The sequence below is a fragment of the Pseudophryne corroboree genome, chromosome 10, assembly GCF_028390025.1.
Source record: "Pseudophryne corroboree isolate aPseCor3 chromosome 10, aPseCor3.hap2, whole genome shotgun sequence".
NCBI lineage: Eukaryota > Metazoa > Chordata > Amphibia > Anura > Myobatrachidae > Pseudophryne > Pseudophryne corroboree.
The window spans coordinates 358,686,597-358,709,830 of NC_086453.1; the positions used below are offsets into that span (position 1 = coordinate 358,686,597).

The 23,234-nt window shown below is 45.7% G+C and overlaps 1 protein-coding gene and 1 long non-coding RNA gene across 2 annotated transcripts in view; one reads left to right on the forward strand and one right to left on the reverse strand.

The window, feature by feature from the left end:
* The window catches only part of LOC134965371 (nicotinamide N-methyltransferase-like), a 43,487-nt gene extending 39,306 nt beyond the window's left edge, over window positions 1-4,181 (forward strand). Inside the window, exon 3 of the mRNA XM_063941837.1 lies at window positions 3,761-4,181. Within this exon, the coding sequence (XP_063797907.1) occupies window positions 3,761-4,181 (421 nt within the window). The remainder of the gene's footprint in view (window positions 1-3,760) is intronic.
* A 4,821-nt stretch (window positions 4,182-9,002) lies between these two features.
* LOC134965648 (uncharacterized) lies at window positions 9,003-22,714 on the reverse strand. The gene is made up of 4 exons (XR_010188483.1): window positions 22,561-22,714; window positions 22,417-22,479; window positions 17,066-17,108; window positions 9,003-9,366 (listed from the first exon to the last, which is right to left on the reverse strand). It is a non-coding gene; the product is annotated as an uncharacterized LOC134965648 (long non-coding RNA).
* Between the last annotated feature and the right edge of the window lie 520 nt (window positions 22,715-23,234).

The window sequence follows — 23,234 nt, forward strand, 5'->3', positions numbered from 1 at the left end:
CTGAATTAAAATTCCTAATAGTAACAGATGTAAAACACCAACAAAAGTAATAATAATAAATAGATATAATTCACATTCAATAAAAGTCCATTTTAAACAGGAGCCAAGAATACACTGAGCATGCCAGATATTTAGTAACAATGTTGTTACTTCTTTGATTGGCAACAAATGTATGTGATGAAATGTAGCCGTAAATAGATAGATACACCTTGCACAGTAGAAATAACCAAGTCCTGCTGTATGATCAATTTGTTAGTGGTAATATTCACCTGTTCCCGGCGTCCCGGTACAGGAAATAGTGCGGCCGGTATTCTACTTGATCCTACAAGGTTTGTGATAAGTCACTGATGGTAATAAATATGTCCAGTATATGCTCACCAGATAGTATTTCCACAGTGTCCTTTGATGGTATCAATAGCTGCTTAGATTAAGGGATGGATGGCACACCTTTCTCAAAATTAGAGATCCCATACTGTTGTTTCAGCTTACCAGACAGCTGCTCCCGACACACTAGTACTCACACGAGCGGGATGTATTACGGCTGAATCAGCCAGCTTCCACTGCTTATCCGGCTCGTCTGTGTGTGCTCAGAAGACCGTTAATTGCTCACGTGAGCAGGTGGAAGGAAGCCGGATCGGTCAACCTCCACAGCTTCTCCTGCTCAGCCCGTCTCAGTAGCGAATAATGTTACACTGTGATCAGATACGGAGCAACACTGTGATGATCCTTGGCTCAGAGTAAACGGTTCAAACGGCAAAAGGGACCGGGATGACGTCAACGCGTTTCGTTCCGTAAACTCAGGATTTCCTCAAGACTATAGGGCTAATCAATTTTAACCCTTTTTATATCCCTTAAAGGTCCAGCCTCAAATTAAAATTGCAACCACCTTTTACTTATACCTCATATATCTAACAAGAAACATTTCTAAATTTAAACAAGTCTCTCAATAAATACAATATAATATGTATAAATTTAATTCAATTGAGTATACATATATATATATATATATATATATAGAGTCAAAACCTTCATAAATAAATGATTTCAATTCATGTATATAAACTCATTTATATTATGCATATTTAATATCCAACAATAGTTTAGATTTCATGATTAAATAATTCTAAATTATAGTAAATTTATAATTTGACAGTTCTACAAAGCTGATCTTTTCTTAATATTTTATATCCAAATAATTCACAAGAGTAGTAATCAGAAACGGAAAAATGAATACGGAAAAATGAATTAATTAAACTTTATATGAACCACTTAGATGTTATATACATAGCAATATACTACAATTTATTCTAGAAACCAGACTACATCCTATGTATGTGTATAGATGCATAACGCACATATATATGCATCCACATGTTCACACACATACACAGGATTATTAAATTAGAAATAATCAATGATTCGCTGTCTCCAGTAATAGACAGAGACGCCTAAAAACCTACCACTAGGGACCTCATTATCCATTTACAACCATAGGAATATATTTTATATAAGACTGGTTCCCATAAATCATGGGAATCAGTCTAAGCAAGTATAGTCAAGGGCTTCGTTTAAACCTTTAGGATTAAGAGTATCTCATTTAAATATCCATGAAGATTCCCCTATACATAACTGTCGAAACCTATTACCCCCTCTTCTAGTGCACTTAATCTGTTCAATGATAGTCAGAGATAACCCCTTTGGATCACCATTATGAAATCTAGCAAAATGTCTTGATACACTGTGTTTCAATGACTTGTTTATAATATTCCTTCTATGTTCTCTAAAATGACTTTTAGTTGATCTCATAGTTCTGCCGACATCTAAGGATTTTTATCAGCTATCCAAGTTCCATCACCCCAATCGATACGAATTAATAAATCCATCTACCCCAAAAAAACGCAGAGTAAGAGAGGAAGGAGAGGAGGAAGAAAAAGAAACCAGGTGTGCAAGGTTCAGGTGATGGATAATAGTATAATTAATTTTTCTTCACATGAACTGACTAGAGACCAAGTTTCCCTACTACACAAAGGACTTAATTTTGCCCCTACTAAAGAACCAAATATTTTTGAGTTATTTCTTGATCTCAATAGGTTCACTAGAGATCTTTGCAGGAAACTTTATTTTGCTTCCAAAAACCTCAACTTTATTGTTGGTGACTATTCTAGTGACCAAATTGAATTACCAATTGTTCTAGTGGCATGACTCGTAGCGCTGAGTGTCTTTATGTGTATCTTTTCCATTAAAATGCATCTTATTTAAAACAATGTGAATATGCCGCACAAACAGCTAATGATGAGTAAAATGATATGCAGCATGCCTATATTCTGGGTGCGACTGCGGCTGTATCTGCACATGAAATGCTACATTACTGTGTTTTCCTAGTAAAAACTGTAACATACATGCATACAGATACAGCTGCAGACACACAAATATCATTTTAATCAGCAGTGTCTGCGTATGCATCATATTCACATAGCCAAAATGTGCATGCGCTGCGGCTGCAATGCACGTGCGTGACGTTGCCCGGCGACAGGGGTCGCCGGGTTACTTTGCGTCCTACGATGGAAGCGGTCAGCAGAGCCGACCGTAAAGAAGATTGACTAGAAGAAGGCGTACCTGGGTGGATCCGGACCATTGGAGACCATTTTTGGGGAGTGCTAATGAAAACGTAGGCATGTCCAGCAGAACGGAGGGCGGGTGTCTGACATCAAAGCCGGCTCCAGCATCGCAAATATCGTCGCATAGGGTAAGTAGGTATAAGGCTGGTTTTCTTCTACTAGAAATTTTTCTAGCTTAGCAGGGCTGCACAAGCGATCACAGCCCTGCTAAGCTAAAATACACTCCCCCATAGGCGTGGACTAGTTGATCGCAGCAGCAGCAAAAAGTTGCTGGCTGCGATCAACTCGGAATGACCACCAATGTTCCGCTTAGTCAATGCTGGCTGACGGCATCCCGGCTAAGTACAGACACAGAATACTGATTACCGTAGCGTGGCCGCTGTAATAGTTACCCCTGCACACGTGTAGTGATCCTTCTAATGCGATCAAGCCCCCGTTCCTCTTCTCCCAGTGGTGAGGATATCACCGCCCCGGGCAGGTAACATTGCTGGTAAGCATTTAGTTTAGTTTGGTTAGCTGCCGGATGTTTGTCACTGCAAGTGCAGTCCACAGTGCCGGGGTAGTTTCATTCACTTACAGCAGCGTATCTCCCTGTGCTGGTGATGCAGTAGAGGTAAGCCAGTGACTGATAGGGTCAACGCGTTTCATCCCACAATGCACTGGGACTTTACCAAGACTGCAGACTCCTTGGTTCTTTGCTTCCACTAACTCAAAAGTGGCACAAATGCTCTAAGATCCACATACACTACTTATATTGTATGAGGATAAGCAATAAAGAAATCAAATGCTCTGATTATCTTCAGTCTTATTCTCTGCTTTATAATTGATTGTAGTTGTGTTTTCAGCAGAGAATAAAGCAGGTAGGAGCTGAGTGTTCCGGACATAGGTATACAATGGCCTCCTGTTTCCCACCACTGCCATATAAAATGCTCCTGAAAGATAAAAGTTGTGTCTGACTGAATGTGTAGAATAATGCACAATCTCTACCACTTTCGAGGAACCCTTCTAGAAAACAAACAATGCCTTCATAAATTATACCTTCCCACCCATTCAATCTCCTTATAAAACTATATTCTATTTCTCATGTGGTAGTATGGTTAGTCCTAGATCCCAGTGAACTTTATTGTGTTTGTATATTTCAGTGACCAGTGTCAGGACAAAGACATGACATTGAAGACGGCAATAACAAAGATCATGAAATGTGACATTGACAATGAGAATCTCACAGACCCGGAGGTGTTCCCACCAGCAGACTGTGTCATCAGTGCATGGCTGTTGGAATTCATTAGCAAAGACGAAGATGATTATATAAACAACTTCAGAAAATTTGTGAAGCTACTAAAACCTGAAGGATACCTGATATTGATAGGAGCTTTAAATACAACTTATGGGATGATTGGGCAGGACAAGATACATGTGTTCAAATATGATGAGAAATTTGCAAGAAAAGTTCTCACTAATGAAGGGTTTGTTACTGATCACTGTGCAGTCCATAAAAAAACAGCAGTGAGTGACCTTTCTGACTATGAGGCATTTATGTTTATTACAGCTCATAGAAAGTAATAAGGGCCTAATTCTGAGTCACATGCGGTGTAGGGTGCAGTTAAACATTTTGTTATACTGCGCATGTGTCTAAATTGCACGTAGAAGTGTAATGAAAATGTATTAGGTGTTCCCAGGTGTGGTTTCAGAGATGAGGGGCCTATATACAGGTTCCGTAGAGGGCCCCCTCCTCTCTGGTGGTGCAGTAGACTCTGACTTCGTGCCACAGTTTGCTCTGCATGCGCAGGTCTCTGTGAACTTGGCTCTTGAACCTTGGCCCTCATTCCGAGTTGTTCGCTCGCTAGCTGCCTTTAGCAGCATTGCACACGCTGCCTACTGGGAGTGAATCTTAGCTTTGCAGAATTGCGAACGAAAGATTCGCATAATTGCAAATAGAAATTTCTTTGCAGTTTCTGAGTAGCTCGGGACTTACTATGTCACTGCGATCAGCTCAGTCAGTTTCGTTACTGGTTTGACGTCACAAACATACCCAGCGATCGCCCAGACACTCCCCCGTTTCTCCAGCCACTCCTGCGATTTTCCCAGAAACGGCAGCGTTTTTCCGCACACACCCATAAAACGGCCAGTTTCCGCCCAGTAACACCCACTTCCTGTCAATCACACTCCAATCACCAGAACGATGAAAAATCCTTGTTATGCCGTGAGTAAAATACCAAACTTTTGTGTAAAATAACTAAGCGCATGCGCTCTGCGAACCTTGCGCATGCGCAGTAAGCGACTATTCGCAATATAGCGAAACTCCGCAACGAGCAAACAACTCGGAATGAGGGCCTTTGTTCCCAGTGAAAATCTCTACTGCACAAATCACAAGGATAATGACCATGGCGGACACTTTCCCTGTGATTTTTGCAGCTCTGCAGCCAGTGCGGGGACAGCAGAGTGATAAGTATAATTATATGGGTGTAGGGTGTGCGGGGTGTGGGTTTGAAAACAGGGGGCGTGGGATCACAATCACATCATTCCTGTGAAGCCATGCCACGTTTTTGCCAAATCAATGTCCCCTTTTTGGGTGCAGGCGTCCCTACTTCACTATGGAGAATGTTGGGTGGTATGTATGTGAGTGTTATGGAGAGATGCAGGTACAGATGTGACCACTTACACCTTTTCTGTACATACCACGACTAAACTTTTTCTACATGCAGCGAGTGGTTGGATTTAAAAAAATGTTGTTTCCCATAATAGAATATGTATAAAGTAGCATAATAAAGCATGGCTAATCTCTGACTCTATGGCATGCCAAACCGTGCCACACATGGCAGGATATAGGAAAGGTGTATGAGGACACATCTGTATGTCGGGGAAGTGGCTGTGTATAGAGACATTTAGACACTCACATTGGAGATCACACTCAGATGGAAACTCTGCACCTAGCATGGGGCTGGGGTAAGTGTCTATGGTGTGACTGATGGTGACATGTAAAGATGTACTGAGCGGTGTTACAGTGTCTACAGATGCTGGAGGTCAGCGTCTCAGTCCTGGTGCAGTCAGACGCAGCTTGTACACCAGGGGAAGGGCTATTACCCGCATTATCATATAGTCACAGACACAACTACACCAACAGAAGCGGCCGCAGCGTGTGACTCAGATCAGCCCCTACTGTAAGTCTGAGATACAAATAGACATAAATACACCAGATCTTCCTGACAATGTGCAAATGATAAACCTAATAATAAATAATCACATATATTACTGTACATTTATATTGATCTGATGTTAAAACCTGATCAACAGATAAAGTAATTGTCATTTCTTGCAGGTTACTGTGTGAATAAAGAGTCTGAGATTCATGTGTGATCTGTGAGTGGTTCTGTCACCCACCAGGGATCATTGTTGTCATTCACTCAGCAGACTCGTAGTTGCTATGATGACCCACTTATCATTTTATTATCCCCCTGATCAGGGGCATTAGAACGTTTTTAGGTTGGGGGGCAAGATATAATCTCATTTTGGCGCCCCTAAATTGCTGAATCGCTGAAGGCCAGATCCACAGTAAATTCCCACACCCAGAAAATTATACTATTGTTTTGGCTGCCTCATGTACAGATGTAACCACGCTTCTCATCATGACATGGATAGCGTGGCTAGTGTGCCCACATCTGTTTCATGCACACCATAGACTTCAATGGTGCAATCACATCTGTGACTAGTTGCAGTATGGTGTACGCTGCAGCTTGCTGCGATGTGTATGCCCATGTATATGCATCATGGCAACGATGAGCGTGGCTACATCTGTAATAAGAAACCAAAATGTCTGATTGTATGATGTCACTTCAGCTCTCCCATGTCACTCTAGTTTCCCACCACATGTCCCATGTAGCAGGGAGAGTAAATCAAGCGCTAGCAGTGACCAGAGCAGTGCAGGCACCGAGGTGACTGAGAGTAGTGGCCGTGGGAGTTACAGGGAGGGCGAGGGCAGGGATGCTGAGAGGGAGTTACAGGGAGGGTGAGGGCAGGGATGCTGAGAGGGAGTTACAGGGAGGGTGAGGGCAGGGGTGCTGACAGGGAGTTACAGGGAGTGTGAGGGCAGGGATGCTGAGAGGGAGTTACAGGGAGGGTGAGGGCAGGGATGCTGAGAGGGAGTTACAGGGAGGGTGAGGGCAGGGATGCTGAGAGGGAGTTACAGGGAGGGTGAGGGCAGGGATGCTTAGAGGGAGTTACAGGGAGGGTGAGGGCGGGGATGCTGAGAGGGAGTTACAGGGAGGGTGAGGGCAGGGATGCTGAGAGGGAGTTACAGGGAGGGCGAGGGCAGAGATGCTGAGAGGGTGTTACAGGGAGGGTGAGGGCAGGGATGCTGAGAGGGAGTTACAGGGAGGGTGAGGGCAGGGATGCTGAGAGGGAGTTACAGGGAGGGTGAGGGCTGGGATGCTGAGAGGGAGTTACAGGGAGGGTGAGGGCTGGGATGCTGAGAGGGTGTTACAGGGAGGGCGAGGGCAGGGATGCTGAGAGGGAGTTACAGGGAGGGTGAGGGCAGGGATGCTGAGAGGGAGTTACAGGGAGGGTGAGGGCTGGGATGCTGAGGGGGAGTTAGAGGGAGGGTGAGGGAACACTGTGTGGGGAGTTACAGGGAGGGTGAGTGCTGGGATGCTGAGGGGGGAGTTAGAAGCAGGTTGAGTGCACACTGAGGGGGGAGCTACATGGAGGGTTTGGACAGGGGCACTGAGGGGGGAGCTACAGGGAGGGTGAGGGCTGGGATGCTTAGGGGGAGTTAGAGGGAGAGTGAGGGCACACTGCGTAGGGAGTTACAGGGAGGGTGAGAGAAGGGATGCTGAGGGGGGAGTTAGATGTAGGGTGAGTGCACACTTAGGGGGAGCTACATGTAGGGTGAGGGCAGGGACACTGACGGGGAGTTACATGGAGGGTGAGAGCAGGAATGTTGACGGGGAGTTACAGGGAGGGTGAGGGCATATACGCAGAGGGGTGTTAAAGGGAGGGTGAAGGCAGGGGCACTGAGGGGGAGTTACAGGGAGGGTGAGGGAAGCAGAATAAAAAATAGCTTTATTAGACTAAATAAAATGCTCTAAATCTAAGTGTGGATTAAACATTCTTTTACAGACTATAAACTACGCAATTCATAAGGTAAGTTCACGTTTCCACAACAGGAAAAGAAAGACCAGCAGTGCAGATAACTCAAGGTAATTGGACACATTTAATGTACACAGCACTCACATTTCATATATTAAACACAAGCATGTAAAAAATACCCGACTGGTGACAGGTCCTCTTATACCCCAACTGGACCTGATGATAATCGGTAGGAAAAGAAGGTGGCCGGTCACTCCAGCAACCCACATGTGGTATCCAAGCTCAGAGTAGAATAACTCAGTTGGTCAGTGTTAGAAGCCACTCACGCTTCTTGCTTTTCAAACCTTGCGGTTCTTCCTCAGAAGCGTCTGGTGGCTAGGGACATTGATGGCGGTTTTATTACTTTTCTAATGAGGAGCAGGTGCCCACACTTAAAACATTATAAAGTGTTAAGCAATGCAGAATGTCCGATCGGCTCTGGTGTCTGAACACGCATTGCGTTCCACCTATGTGCACATAACCGATAGTCAAGTCTTTCCATTGGTATGATAAGGAACTTAAAAAGACTTAACTTCCGGTTATGCGCACATAGGGGTCATTCTGAGTTGATCGCTCGCTAGCAGTTTTTAGCAGCCGTGCAAACGCTATGTTGCCGCTCACAGGGAGAGTATTTTGCTTAGCAGAAGTGTGAACGGTTGTATTGCAGAGCGCCTGCAAAATATTTTTGTGTAGTTTCAGAGTAGCTCAAACCCTACTCAGCGCTTGCAATCATTTCAGACTATTCAGTTCCGGATTTGACGTCACACACCTGACAAGCACACCTACCTTTTTCCGAACACTCCATGAAAACGGTCAGTTGCCACCCAGAAATGCCCACTTCATGTCAATCACTCTGCGGCAACCCGTGCGACTGAAATTCATCGCTAGACCTTGTGCAAAACTGAACCATTCGTTGTGCCGTATGTCGCGCGTGTGCATTGCGCTGCATACGCATGCGCAGAACTGCCATTTTTTAGACTAATCACTGCGCTGCAAACAAATGCATCTAGCAATCAACTCGAAATGACCCCCATAGGTGGAACGCACGCTGAAACTGTAAAGTTCGATTTACTTACAAGGAAATGCAATACCTAAACACACTGTGGTTTGGACCTCTGCAGCCGCTAAACGTAAACAATAACCTCTATGATGTGTATGCACGTTGCGTATACACGCCAACACGCTGTGCACACAATGCAGCGACACATGTGGCTAAATACACATTATTCCCCAAACAAGAATGGAATGCGACACCAGTAGTTAAATGTTATGTTGTGGTCCAACACATCAACAATATTTACTCAAAAAGATACAAGTAGAAAATACAACAATATTACAGAGAAGAGCTACAACCAATAGTACATACGTTTATTCGCCAGCGCTCCTGGATCCAGGTCTCAGTCAGTCTTAGCAAGATGACCTCCAGAGAATAGACTGATGCCTGGTAAGGGAGCCTCTCTTTTATACAATGGGTCCAAAATACAATACAAAAGGAAATGTAAGCTCTTCTTCCATAGGTCAAGGGGCAGGTCATTTACAGTACATGAGGGGTCATAGGTTGGTTTTAATAAGTGGACGATGCTTGGTCCAGGTGTGCTTGCAGGTTTCCACCACCGAGTTCCTACTGAATATCAAGAGTACAGTATCTACTGTATTGGTTAATATTACAATTCTGCGCATATCTATGTGCAGAAACATGCGATTAACTGCACATAACAATCGGAATATATATCTCAAAAACTGCACATCTGCATGCCAAACATTAAATCGTAACCTTGTTCTGTCCCCTCACATCCTGTAAAGCTGGATATCTCCATTGTTCTATCCTCTGAGAAAATGTAACTTGCTGGCAATGTGTGTAGAGACTATGTGATATATTCAATTGCAGTCAAATTCCGGCGTGAATTCGACTGCTTTTGGATTCAACACAATTCGACAGGCGAAACCCTCCAGCCGGGACCCGAATTCAACATAGTCAATAAATAACGGAGTCCCCCCCGTCGAAAAACGGACCAATTGACGAACAGTGGGCGGCCTGGATTTGACTTCATGGACATCACAAAATTGTTCAATAAATCGTTCAAAAAATTGCGTGGGGTCCCCCCTCCTAAGCATAACCAGCCTTGGGCTCTTGGAGCCGGTCCTGGTTGTAAAAATACAGGGGGAAAATTTGACTGTGGTTCCCTCATATTTAAACAACCAGCACCGGGCTCTGCACCTGGTCCTGGTGCAAAAAATACGGGGGGCAAAAGACATAGGGGTCCCCCATATTTTTTCCACCAGCACTGGGCTCCACTAGTAAGAGAGATAATGCCACAGCCGGGGGACACTTTTATATAGGTCCCTGCGGCCGTGGCATTAAATCCCCAACTAGTCGCCCCTGGCCGGAGAAGCCTGGAGGAGTGGGGACCCCTTAAATCAAGGGGTCCCCCCTCCAGCCACCCAAGGGCAAGGGGTGAAGCCCGAGGCTGTCCCCCACATCCAAGGGCGGCGGATGGGGGGCTGTTAGCCAATTGTGACAAAAAAAATATTGTGTTTTGTAGCAGAACCACAAGTACCTGTTAGGATCTCCTGCCCTGTGCTGCCACGTCGTCATGGCAACCGGGAGGCAAGTGCTAGCGGAGTAACCTGAGCGCAGCTGATACTCCGGTTCGGGTCTTTTGCTGTGCAGTGGTTACAGGCTCTGTGCACGGCAGGGGATCCGGTGCTGGTTTTAGTGCTCACAGTCTGTGAGGTCTGAGTGGGGCGTGGACAGCACCTGCTATATAAACCCTCTTCTCAGGTTAGGCAGATGCTGCTGATTCTTTGTTGGTTAATCAGTTCCTGAAAGCTAGCTAGTACTGTGTAACTTTGTATTTGCTTGTTGCGTACTGCAAATAGGCCTTGGGATTTGGTACTACACTCTGCCAATCCAGACCTAGCAGTAAGACTGGAGTCAGTCGTTTAACCTGCTGGGGTTCTTTTGCTACTCTGTGAACCTAGCAAGCTTGCGGCTGTATTCTCAGACTTGCCTGCCAAAATCCTTTCTCACTGTGCAAGGTGTCCAGGTGTCAGTTTAGTGGCAGTAAGCTAAACTGGTGCACTGCAAGTGAGGACTAGGATTGTGGAGACTCTCCTTGTGTCTATTATTCCATCTCTGACCAAGGAGTTTACTGCCACACCCGTTGGTAACCCTTTAGGGTTTTGCTGTTGCCCTTAGCAACAGCATTTCGGGCTCTCTACGTATTAAATCACAACATCTCGCTTCTTTCCATCTGAGCATTCCTAATACTAGGGAGACACCCAGTTTCTTAGCCTTTGGGCTTCTCTGTTCACTTTGTGTTTATTTTGTTACTCTATCACCTTCTGTGTATGTAATGTCATATTCCCCAGTCTGTCTGGGAGTTCATTTGTTTTGCATCCCTCTCCGTTCAGACGCCAGTACATTTCTGCTGGCACTGGTGTGCATAACATATTCAGCAGCCTAATACTCCTGTTGAAATTTTGTGGGAATATGGAGCATACCCCTTAAAATACTTTGCAACAAGTGGTCGATCAGGTGCAGGTCCTGACTCGACAATTTAATGATTTGTCCATTACAATGCACACCTCGCAGGCCGCTGGCGGAGCTCCCGCAGCAGCAGCAGCAGCAACTCCAGGGGTTAGGGAGCCGATAGTAAATCTCCCGGATCGTTTTTCTGGAGATCGCTCACAGTTCTTTTGTTTCAAGGAAAGCTGCAAGCTATATTTCCGGCTTAGGCCTCAGTCTTCTGGGTCGGAGATTCAGCGGGTGGGCATAGTGATTTCCTTGCTACAAGGAGACCCACAGGTCTGGGCATATGGGTTGCAGCCTGACTGTCCGTCGCTTAAAAGTGTTGATGCTTATTTTACAGCACTGGGCATGTTGTATGATGACCCTGACAAGACGGCCTCAGCCGAGGCTCAGATTTCAATCCTTAAGCAAGGGCGACGGCCATTTGAGGTTTATTGTATGGAGTTTTGGAGATTGGCCTATGATACCCAGTGGAATGACCCAGCCCTGAGATACCAGTACTGAAGAGGTCTTTCTAACCAGATAAAAGACCAACTGGTACAATATCCCTTGCCTGATAGCTTGGATCAGCTCATGCAGTTATCCATCCGGGTGGATAGACGGCTGAGAGAGCGTAGGCTTGAAAGGGAGACCAAGGTTTCCTTCTTTCCCAAGGGAACCTCAGACTCTGAGGAATTTTCCGAGGAGCCTATGCAGATTGGGGCTACCCGCCTCTCCTCGCGTGAGAAGACGCGGAGGAGACAGCAGGGTTTGTGTTTGTACTGTGGGAATAAAGGTCATGTGGTAGTATCATGCCTATAAAAGCCGGAAAACTTCAGGGCCTGAATTTCCCAAGAAGACTTTTATCATTCCGGTGACCTTGAAGATCCTCGGTCAAACTGTCAAGACTGAGGCCTTTGTGGACAGTGGGGCCGACGGGGTTTTTATGGACCGCCAATTCACACTGGAACACTCTGTTCCCTTAGTACCCTTGGTATCAGAAATTGAGATCTGTGGGTTAAACGGGGAACCATTTTCCCAGGGTAAAATTACCTCTTGCACTAGCCAGATTTCTTTGTTTATTGGAGCCACACACTCTGAAAAATTGTCCTTTTATGTGACTGTCTGTACTTTTGCCCCAATGGTGTTGGGGTTACCCTGGTTAAGGGCCCACAATCCTCAATTTGACTGGTTCTCTTGGGAGATTCTTAGTTGGGGTACTGATTGTTTCAGGAGTTGCTTGAGCCTTCCAGTCAGGCTTTCGCAGCTAAGTTTGCCAGGATTGCCAGGATGTTATGCAGATTTTGCGGATGTGTTCTCCAAAAAAGTTGCAGAGGTACTACCTCCCCATCGCCCCTATGACTGTGCCATTGATTTGTTGCCGAATGCTAAGCTTCCCAAGAGCAGGTTGTACTCTCTGTCACGTCCTGATACTCAGGCTATGGCAGAGTACATTCAGGAGAACTTGGCTAAGGGATTTATTAGACCTTCACAGTCTCCAGTTGGGTCGGGGTTCTTCTTTGTGGGTAAAAAGGACGGTTCATTGCGACCCTGCAACGACTTCAGGGAATTGAACCGTATCACAATTAAAAACTCATACCCACTGCCTCTCATTTCGGTCTTGTTTGACCAGCTTCGTACTGCCACTATTTTTTCTAAGATTGACCTACGCGGTGCGTACAATCTAATCCAAATAAGAGAGGGGGATGAATGGAAGACTGCCTTTAATACCCACTCAGGGCATTATGAATATTTGGTGATGCCTTTTGGGCTCTGTAATGCCCCGGTAGTCTTCCAGGACTTAATGAACGATGTGCTCAGGGAATATTTGGATAGATTTTTAGTTGTATATTTAGATGACATCCTAATCTTCTCCCATTCCCTAGAGGAACATCGGAAGCATGTACGCTTAGTCCTCCAGAAACTCAGAGACAACCTGCTTGGGGTGAAGCTGGAGAAGTGCGAATTTGAAGTTCAGCAAATCGCATTTCTAGGATATATTATCTCCCCAGAAGGTTTCCAAATGGAGGGTTCCAAGGTACAGGCAGTCCTGGATTGGGTGCAGCCCACTAGTTTGAAGGCGCTTCAGCGTTTTCTGGGCTTTGCAAATTTTTATAGATGATTTATCGCTGGATTTTCGTCTATAGTGGCGCCCTTGGTGGCACTCACTAAGAAAGGGGCGGATGTTGCTCACTGGTCTTGTGAGGCCAAAGCGGCTTTTGCCCGTCTCAAAAGGGCATTTGTCTCGGCCAAGGTGCTGCAAAAACCCAGATCCAGAGCGTCCTTTTGTGGTGGAGGTGGATGCCTCTGAGATGGGTATTGGGGCAGTGCTCTCTCACTGCACACTGCCCTGTGCTGCCACGTCATCATTGCAACCGGGAGGCAAGTGCTAGCGGAGTAACCTGAGCGCAGCTGATACTCCGGTTCGGGTCTTTTGCTGTGCAGTGGTTACAGGTTCTGTGCACAGCAGGGGATCCGGTGCTGGTTTTTGTGCTCACGGTCTGTGAGGTCTGAGTGGGGAGTGGACAGCACCTGCTATATAAACCCTCTTCTCAGGTTAGGCAGATGCTGCTGAATCTTTGTTGGTTAGTCAGTTCCTGAAAGTTAGCTAGTACTGTGTAACTTTGTATTTGCTTGTTGCGTACTGCAAATAGGCCTTGGGATTTGGTACAACACTCTGCCAATCCAGACCTAGCAGTAAGACTGGAGTCAGTCGTTTAACCTGCTGGGGTTCTTTTGCTACTTTGTGAACCTAGCAAGTTTGTGGCTGTATTCTCAGACTGCCTGCCAAAATCCTTTCTCACTGTGCAAGGTGTCCAGGTGTCAGTTTAGTGGCAGTAAGCTAAACCGGTGCACTGCAAGTGAGGACTAGGATTGTGGAGACTCTCCTTGTGTCTATTATTCCATCTCTGACCAATGAGTTTACTGTCACACCCGTTGGTATCCCTTTAGGGATACCCTTAGTAACAGCATTTCGGGTTCTCTACGTATTAAATCACAACATCTCGCTTCTTTCCATCTGAGCATTCCTAATACTAGGGAGACACCCAGTTTCTTAGCCTTTGGGCTTCTCTGTTCACTTTGTGTTTATTTTGTTACTCTATCACCTTCTGTGTATGTAATGTCATATTCCCCAGTTTGTCTGTGAGTTCATTTGTTTTGCATCCCTCTCCGTTCAGACACCAGTACATTTCTGCTGGCACTAGTGTGCATAACAGTACCAGCATGCGGGGGGGGAAACGGGCCTGCTGGTACCTGTTGTTCTACTACAAAAAATACCCAAATAAAAATAAAGCGCACACACCATGATAATACAACTTTATTACATACATGCACACAGACATATACACATACTCACCTATGTTGACATGAAGCAGTCGGTCCTCTTCTCCAGTAGAATCCACGGAGTACCTGTAAATAAAAATATACTGGGATGTGGGGGACAGCCTCGGGCATCACCCCTGGCCCTTGGGTTGCTGGAGGGGGGACCCTTTGATTTAAGGGGTCCCCACTCCTCCAGGGTACCCCGGCCCGGGGTGACTAGTTGGGGATTTAATGCCACGGCCGCAGGGACCTATATAAAAATGTCCCCCGGCTGTGGCATTATCTCTCTGACTAGAGGACCCCGATGCTGGTGGAAAAAATACGGGGGACCCCTACGTCTTTTGTCCCCCATATTTTTTGCACCAGGACCAGACGCAGAGCCCGGTGTTGGTTTATTAAATATGGGGGAACCACAGTAAATTTTTCCCCCGTATTTTTACAACCAGGACCGGCTCAAAGAGCCAGAGGCTGGTTATGCTTATGAGGGGGCACCCCACAAATGTTTTGTCTCGATTTTTAACACTTTAAAAACCCCTTCCAACTGAAAAACATGCATTGATCTCTCCATATTATTGTAGTCAGTAAAAAAAAAAAAAAATTAAAAAATCGATTAAATAATACTTGTAGCTACTAAATAGACAAACCAAGTAGATAATCCCTTCAAATATAAATAGATATGCTATTAGCAATAAAAAAAGCACCAAAAAATACATGTTTTTTAAAAAAATTATTAGATCAAGACAGAAAAATGAGGCCGAATTAAATTTACAAAATGACTGTCGAAAAGCACTGTTGTCGAATCGACATTCTTCAATTGAATATACTTTTGTCGAAAAGCAGCATTTTTAACATTGCAGACATGTCGCATTGCAAAAAGTCGAATTGCAAAAAGTCGAAAATGAAACGCCCTATTTTTTGGGAGAAAAGTACTGTATTGAATTGTCGAATCCAATTCGACAGGTTTTATTTGTCGAAAATGACTCGTTTTTTTCGACAATTTCGGCAATTCAACCGCAATTGAATATACCCCTATGTGTAAAATGTGCACTATATGAATTGAATATTAAATATGTCTTTGTAGCTTTTCTGTGCGTATGTATATGCTACAATATATACTCATACCACGCACCAATGAGCAAGACTCATGGACCAGTGCACATGGCGTGCAGGCATGCGTACGCACAGCAAAAACGTGCAAGCACAGAGGGGGTCATTCTGAGTTAATCGCTAGATAAAAATGTTTGCTGCACAGCGATTACATGAAAAAGCTGCACTTCTGCGCATGCCTATGTGGTGCAGTGCGCACACTTGACGAACATTCACAATGGACAATGGGGGTCATTCCGAGTTGATCGCTCGCTAAGCCGCCGCCTACTGGGAGTGAATCTTAGCTTCTTAGAATTGCGAACGACGGATTCGCAATATTGCGATTAGCACACTTCTTAGCAGTTTCTGAGTAGCTCGAGACTTACTCTGCCATTGCGATCAGTTCAGTCAGTATCGTTCCTGTTTGATGTCACAAATACGCCCAGCGTTTGCTCAGGCACTCCCCCATTTCTCCAGCCACTCCGTAGTTTTTCCAAAATTCGTCAGCGTTTTTTCACACACAGCCATAAAACGGCTAGATTCCGCCCAGAAACATCCACTTCATGTCAATCAAATTACGATTGCCAGAACGAAGAAAAAACCTCGTAATGCCGTGAGTAAAATACCTAACTGCATAGCAAATTTACTTGGCGCAGTCGCACTACGGACATTACGCATCCGCGTTAACGATTGATTGCTCCGTTGCGAAAAAAAATCAACGAGCGATCAACTCGGAATGACCCCCAATGTACTTTTACACAAGGTTTAGCGATGCTTTTAAGTCACAATGGCAGCCGCAGATATATTGACAGGAAAGGGGCGTTTTTGGGTGTCAACTGACCGTTTTCAGGGAGTGTTCGAAAAAACGCAGGCATGCCTGGGAGAATGCAGGCGTGGCTGGGTGAACGCAGGGCGTGTTTGTGATGTCAAATCCAGAACAAAACAGTCTGAAGTGATCACAAGATTGGAGTAGGTTTGCAGCTACTCAGAAACTGCGCAATTTTTTTTTGTAGCGGCTCTGCGATTCTTTCGTTTGCACTTCTGCTAAGCTAAGATACACTCCCAGAAGGCAGCGGCTAAGCGTTTGCACGTCTGCTAAAAACTGCTATGAAGTGAACAACTTGGAATGACCCCCAGTGGCCACTCTGTGTGGTGTTTGCACGTGAAGTGTGTATATAATATTTTCGACTTCGACAGTACACACCTATGTACTTTATTCGCAAATCAGACATTGACTATGGTTGGAGAAGACAGGGAGGAGAACGAGACATCCTCTATATGCACTTGGCGGTCGATAGACCACTGGTTGAGTGTGTGACGACATTCAACCTATAGAGTATGCTGGGACAGTGTTATAGCCTATGATGTCTGATTTGGACGAACGTTACATACATACATGTACCTGTGTCATTGCACACTGATGTCCGGATTTGGTAGAAGTTTCGCTGGGTAGAGGGAGAGAGGAACACAAAAAGATGGTTAGAGAAACAGCCCATGAAATTCATTTACATTCCTATCAGAGCACTGTCTCTATCATCGGATCGTATACCAGATCTGCCGCATTTACAACGCACCCGCTCCTTAGACTCATCAAATTTGTATTATGCCTTTTTGTCTGCATCAGAATTCGAACACATCTAAATATCAAGCTGATAGTTATGACAACATCCAGGATACAGAGGAGAAACTTTCCCACATTTGCAATTATTCCTTGGGCCCACTCTCCTAACCCAGAGAACCATTTGAGTGGGTTCAACCATGAGGACCATCCAGTCATTACCCACAGCCGCTAAAGTGAGATTGTGTCTTCTTCTGAACTCCCACTTCACCTGCAAGATCTTGTCAATCTTTGGATCAATAATCTGAGGGGGGAGATACATGGAGGGTGAGGACAGGGGCACTGAGGGAGGAGCTACAGGGAGGGTTAGGACAGGGGCACTGAGGGGGGAGCTACAGGGAGGGTGAGGGCTGGGATGCTGAGGGGGGAGTTAGAAGGAGGTTGAGGGCACACTAAGGGGGGAGCTACATGGAGGGTTAGGACAGGGGCACTGAGGGGGAGCCACAGGGAGGGTAAAGGCTGCGAGGGTGAGGGGGAGTTAGAGGGAGGGTGAGGGCACACTGTGTGGGGAGTTACAGGGAGGGTGAGGGCTGGGATACTGAGGGGGGAGTTAGAAGGAGGGTGAGTGCACACTGAGGGGGGAGCTACATGGAGGGTTAGGACAGGGGCACTGAGGGGGGAGCTACAGGGAGGGTGAGGGCTGGGAGGGTGAGTGGGTGTTAGAGGGAGGGTGAGGGCACACTGTGTGGGGAGTTACAGGGAGGGTGAGGGCTGGGATGCTGAGGGGGGAGTTAGAAGGAGGTTGAGTGCACATTGAGGGGGGAGCTACATGGAGGGTTAGGACAGGGGCACTGAGGGAGGAGCTCCAGGGAGGGTGAGAGCAGAAATGCTGACGGGGAGTTACAGGGATGGTGAGGGCATATACGCAGAGGGGTGTTAAAGGGAGGGTGAAGGCAGGGGCACTGAGGGGTAGTTACAGGGAGGGTGAGAGTAGGGATGCTGTGGGGGGAGTTAGAATTAGGGTGAGTGCACACTGAGGGGGGAGCTACATGGAGGGTGATGGTAGGGACACTGATGGGGAGTTACATGGAGAGTGAGAGCAGGAATGCTGACGGGGAGATACAGGGAGGGTGAGGGCATATGAATAAAATACTATAAATCCAAGTGTGGATTAAACATTCATATACAGCCTATAAACTACGGAGAGCCATCCCCCGACTGTCTATTACCATATATTTGGAGTATAAGTAGCGCCTCCTCTCTTCTTTAGGAAAAGGCAGCAGCCTGTCACACGTGGGATACTGTCTGCGTGCTGCGGATATCCCTATGTTTTAGAGCAGCCCACAGAGGAGGCTCGGGACTCGGAGAGTACTCAGAGCTGTGATAGTGTGGTCTTCCTGGGTGGGAGGGCGGCGCATATTAATTACATTTCTCGTCCATTTTTGTATCAATAATCTCCGTTGGGTCCTCGGTACTATTCGTAATATACGTGCAGCACTTCACACTATATTGAGTTGCCAAAATAACACAATACCCACCTGTCACGGCCGTGACGTAATTCAAGACCATCCTGTGTTGGACCAGTTCCTTCTTGTAGGCCTGCAGTTCCCTACCTGTATACCTGAAGTTATCATCATACATCTCAGTGATATTATCTATCAAGTTCACTAGGGCATGGATTTACCTATAATTTATAATTCTTCTGGCAGTATGGGTGATATCTAATGCAAGAATAATATGAATCCTGGTGGATTCATGGATCAAATTAGAGGCTGAGAGCTCTCTCCTGTGTATGAGGTGTCTCTTGAAAATGTGTTCATAGTGGGTGTGAGTATAAGGAGGTGGAACACTGCGGTGAATGTCTTTTATTTTGTCATGTGCGATGGTCATGACTCCTGGTAGTACTCGGCCTATGTAACACAACCCTTCAGATCTCAGAGTAAGCCACTTGTACGCCTTCCTTCCACATATGAAATAAGCATCATCTGGGAGAACATAGGGGACAATATGCATCAGTATCATATAACAGATAATCCTTACGAAGAAACCTGTCCCCAGTTTTCCCATCTGTTTGACACAAGTATCTGGCTGGATGATGTGCGCACAATATCCTTGTGGCACTGTTTCAGCCCACATGGTTTTGATCCCACGTGTATACTTGTATCGGAAGTACCTCCCACTTGTGGCTATCCCACATACAAGTTCAGTGTTGATGGATTCCTTATCAGCTCTGTGTGAGAAGGTCATTGTCACGATCCGGGTATCTGGACGCCATTACTTGCCTTTTAGATGTCTCCTGAGGCTGGCTCAGCGTTCCAGGGCCGGATTTCATCTGTAATACTGATGGCCACATTCTGCATCCCTCTCCTGTCACTCTGAGATGCTGTCACAGCGGCGCTATGTTTGCCTTCTGAATTGCGTCTCCCGTCCTCCGCGGCCTCCACCGCCGTTCCTGTTTTCCAGTATACAGGTTGTCAGAGTGGCGCCTCATGCCAGCCGCAGCCTCCGCTGTCGTCCGCGTGGTTCTAGTGTGCAGTCGTCAGTCTGGCGTCTCCTGTCCTCTGCGGCCGGCGCCGCCATTACTGCTAAAGTTTCCACATGGATTACCAAACCAACTTTCCCTCCAAGTACCAACATGGGCGCAGCCATGTTAGATTCTGTCACATGTCCAATCTCCACCAATCTGCTGCTCCACTGAAATCTGCATAATTGCCTAGCCAATCCCTTCCTTGCTGCAGGTATAAGTATCCTGTGCCTGAGCAAGGAAGGTGTCAGTGCTTTGGTTGTCAAACCTAGTTCCAGTCTGTCTCTTTCCTGTGGTTGTTTTCCAGGTTCCAGCTCCTGTCTCTAAGCTTCCACTAAAGAGACCCGCTCCAGTCTACCACCTGCGGTGCAGCCTGACTCTCCAGTCCTCTGTGACTCCTCCATCTCTGTTTACAGATTCACCTGCTTCCAGCATTCCAGCTTCCAGCAGAGATCAACTCTTCTTAAAGTGCCAGTACCATTTCTGCAGATTTCCATTAACCACCGGTACTATTATTTCACCGCTCTCAAGCTCCATATATCATTTGCATTTCATAGCTCTCAAGCTTCATATATCATTTGGCTAGTTCCATCCAGCACCCACTCCGTGTCTACATCTGTCTGGTTCCAACCAGTACTCACAGCAGCCATTTCATCTGCAGCAGTCCAGCTTTCCATGGAACATCAACTGGTATGAACCTGGGCTATTCCCACTACTACAGTCGGGCCTGGTAAGGACGTTCCATCTAGAAGACAATAAGAACTGTACCCATACTACCAGAGCCCTGTGGACTTTGCCATCCTGTAGCACCCAGGAACTGTGATATATATTACTGCTGATTTTACGTATCTCTTTTTATCACTGCTGTGTTGCATGGAGTCTGTCTAATAAATATCATTGACTTTTACCTTGGTTGTCATGGTCACGCCTTCGGGCAATCTTCCTTTGTGTAACTTATATGTCCAGGGGTCTGATAAAACCTCCCAGGTTTCACTACACCTCAGCCCCTACAACTGAGGCTGCCTCCCGTCAGCTCAGGCCCTCAGTTGTGACAGTCATTGTCTAATTGTTCCAAGTCACTTCCCAATTTTCTGTTTTCCGGGAATTGGTTACGTTGAAACACAGTAGTGATCTATCTACAAGCTACTGGTGGAGCTTTATGCTAGGGGATCTAGATTTATTGCATTTTCTGTCCACTGGTCTCCCCCCATGCAATTCGAATACCTCATTTACTGTTAAGGGGTATGGCACTAATCCCAATATACTCTGTCCTTGAGGTACTTGTGAGTACACCCAGCATTCTGTTTGGTTTAAGACCGTACCCACTAGTGAGTGATAGTCACTCAAAGGATATCCGTCAATATTGATGTTATTGTTTGATTGACTTCTCTAGATGCACCCATCTTCGACTATGTTATCGCAGTACTTACATATGCAATATTCATCAGACAATAACCCTTCACATTGCCTCTGAGCTATATGACTACCAGATCTCTTACTTATACCAGCTTTGACCAAAGTGATGGACTGATCCTGGGGTCCTACAAATATATCCTCTCCATCAGAACCCATTCCAGATCCTTGCTCGACTTCTTGGGGGCCCTCACGAAAACAAATTGTCCTGATCAAAAATAGAATCACAAGAAAAATCCAGAATACAGTCTCTTGATGTGGATCCATTTCGGTTTGAAAAAAAAAAAGGAGGGAGAGAAAAAAATGAAGAGGGAGGTGTTTTGAGAGAAATTCTTTTAAAACAACCATCATTGATTTTTCTTTTCACCACGCTTAGGTGCATTTTTGACAGTCCTGCCTTTCAGCTTTCCCAAAACAGATTATCTAGTGATATCGGGTTTTCTTCACCTTTCTCCTTCTCATGAGATTTCTCCTGGTCAGCAACCTGCTTACAGTGGGATGAGTGGACCCAAGTCTCTCTCACGGCAACCTTCAGTGCTGTCGTGCTGGTCAACAAAACTTGATACGATTTTTCCCAACTGTCTATGAGGCAACCTGAGCATAGAAAATTTTGAATCATCACATAGTCCCCAGGTTCAATTTCATGATAATTACTGATTGGTAGGTCAGGAATCGCCAGTTTCAGATTCCTTTTCTGGTTTCTCAGTTGCTGGCTCATCCTAACCAAATATTGCACAGTCATTTTATTATTGCATTTCAGATCATCCTGGGGATCTATCATCACATGAGGCTATCGTCCAAAAAGAATTCCAAAGGGTGATAGGTTAAGCGGTGACCTGGGAGTGGTTCTGATTCTGTACAACACTAGTGGCAGTGCTTCCGGCCACAACAGTCCAGTTTCATCCATCACTTTGCTCAGCTTGTTCTTAATAAGCTTGTTCTTAATAGTGGTATTAATTCTCTGCACCTTCGCACTGGCCTGTGGCCGGTAGGGAGTATGTAGCTTACTATTAATGCCCATAAGTTTGCACATGACCTGAAAGACTTCACCTGTAAAATGGGTACCCCTATCACTTTCAATAATCTTAGGGATACCATATTTACACACAAATTATTGCACAATTTTTTTAGCGGTAAATACAGTAGTATTCGTGGTGGCAGGAAATGCCTCTACCCAGTTTGTGAAAACATCAGTGCATACTAGTACATAATACAAATTTCTACAGGGTGGTAGCTGCATGAAGTCGATTTGTATTACCTGGAAAGGTCCGTGTGTAGGAGGGATATGGGATGGCTCCGTCGGTATCGTCTTACCAATATTCTTCCTCAAACAAGTAAGACATGTCATTGCATTGTTTTTCACCTGAGAAGAAAACCCTGGTGCACTCCAGTAGGCTCTTACCAATTTGCGCATACCTTCCTTGAGCAGATGAGTCAGACCATGTGCCACCTCAGCTAGGCTTGGGAGATATGTCCTGGGGGCCACTGGTTTACCTTGTCCATCTCTCCAAAGCAGTAAGACTCCTGACCATACCCCTTCGCCTTCCAGACCGCCTTCTCCTGTAGGGAACACAAAACTTGCATTTCAGTTAACTGTTGCGTGTTTACCGTATTGAATGTCATCAGTTGTGTGGTGTTAATTTGTGTGGTGTTGCTTGCTGCTGATTTAGCAGCTTCGTCTGCTCGGCTGTTACCAAGTGAAATTGGGTCTTGGTTGTAGGGTTGTGCTTAACACTTGATAACAGCCACTCTTTCAGGTTCCTGTATGGCTCTCAGAAGCCTTTTGATGAGTGATGCATGCGCCACAAGAGTGCCAGCTGCCGTCATGAATTTTCTGAGGTGCCACAGGGCCCTGAAATCATGCACTACTCCGAAAGCATATCTAGAGTCCGTGTATATATTAGCTGACTTACCCTTTGCCAACTTACATGCTTTGGTCACTGCTACCAGCTCAGTGACTTGTGCTGAGTGAGGTGGACCAAGGGGATCAGCTTCTATGATACCTTCATCATCTACAACTGCGTATCCGGTGCACAGGTCTCCTGAGTCCGTCTGTCTGTGACAACTACCATCAGT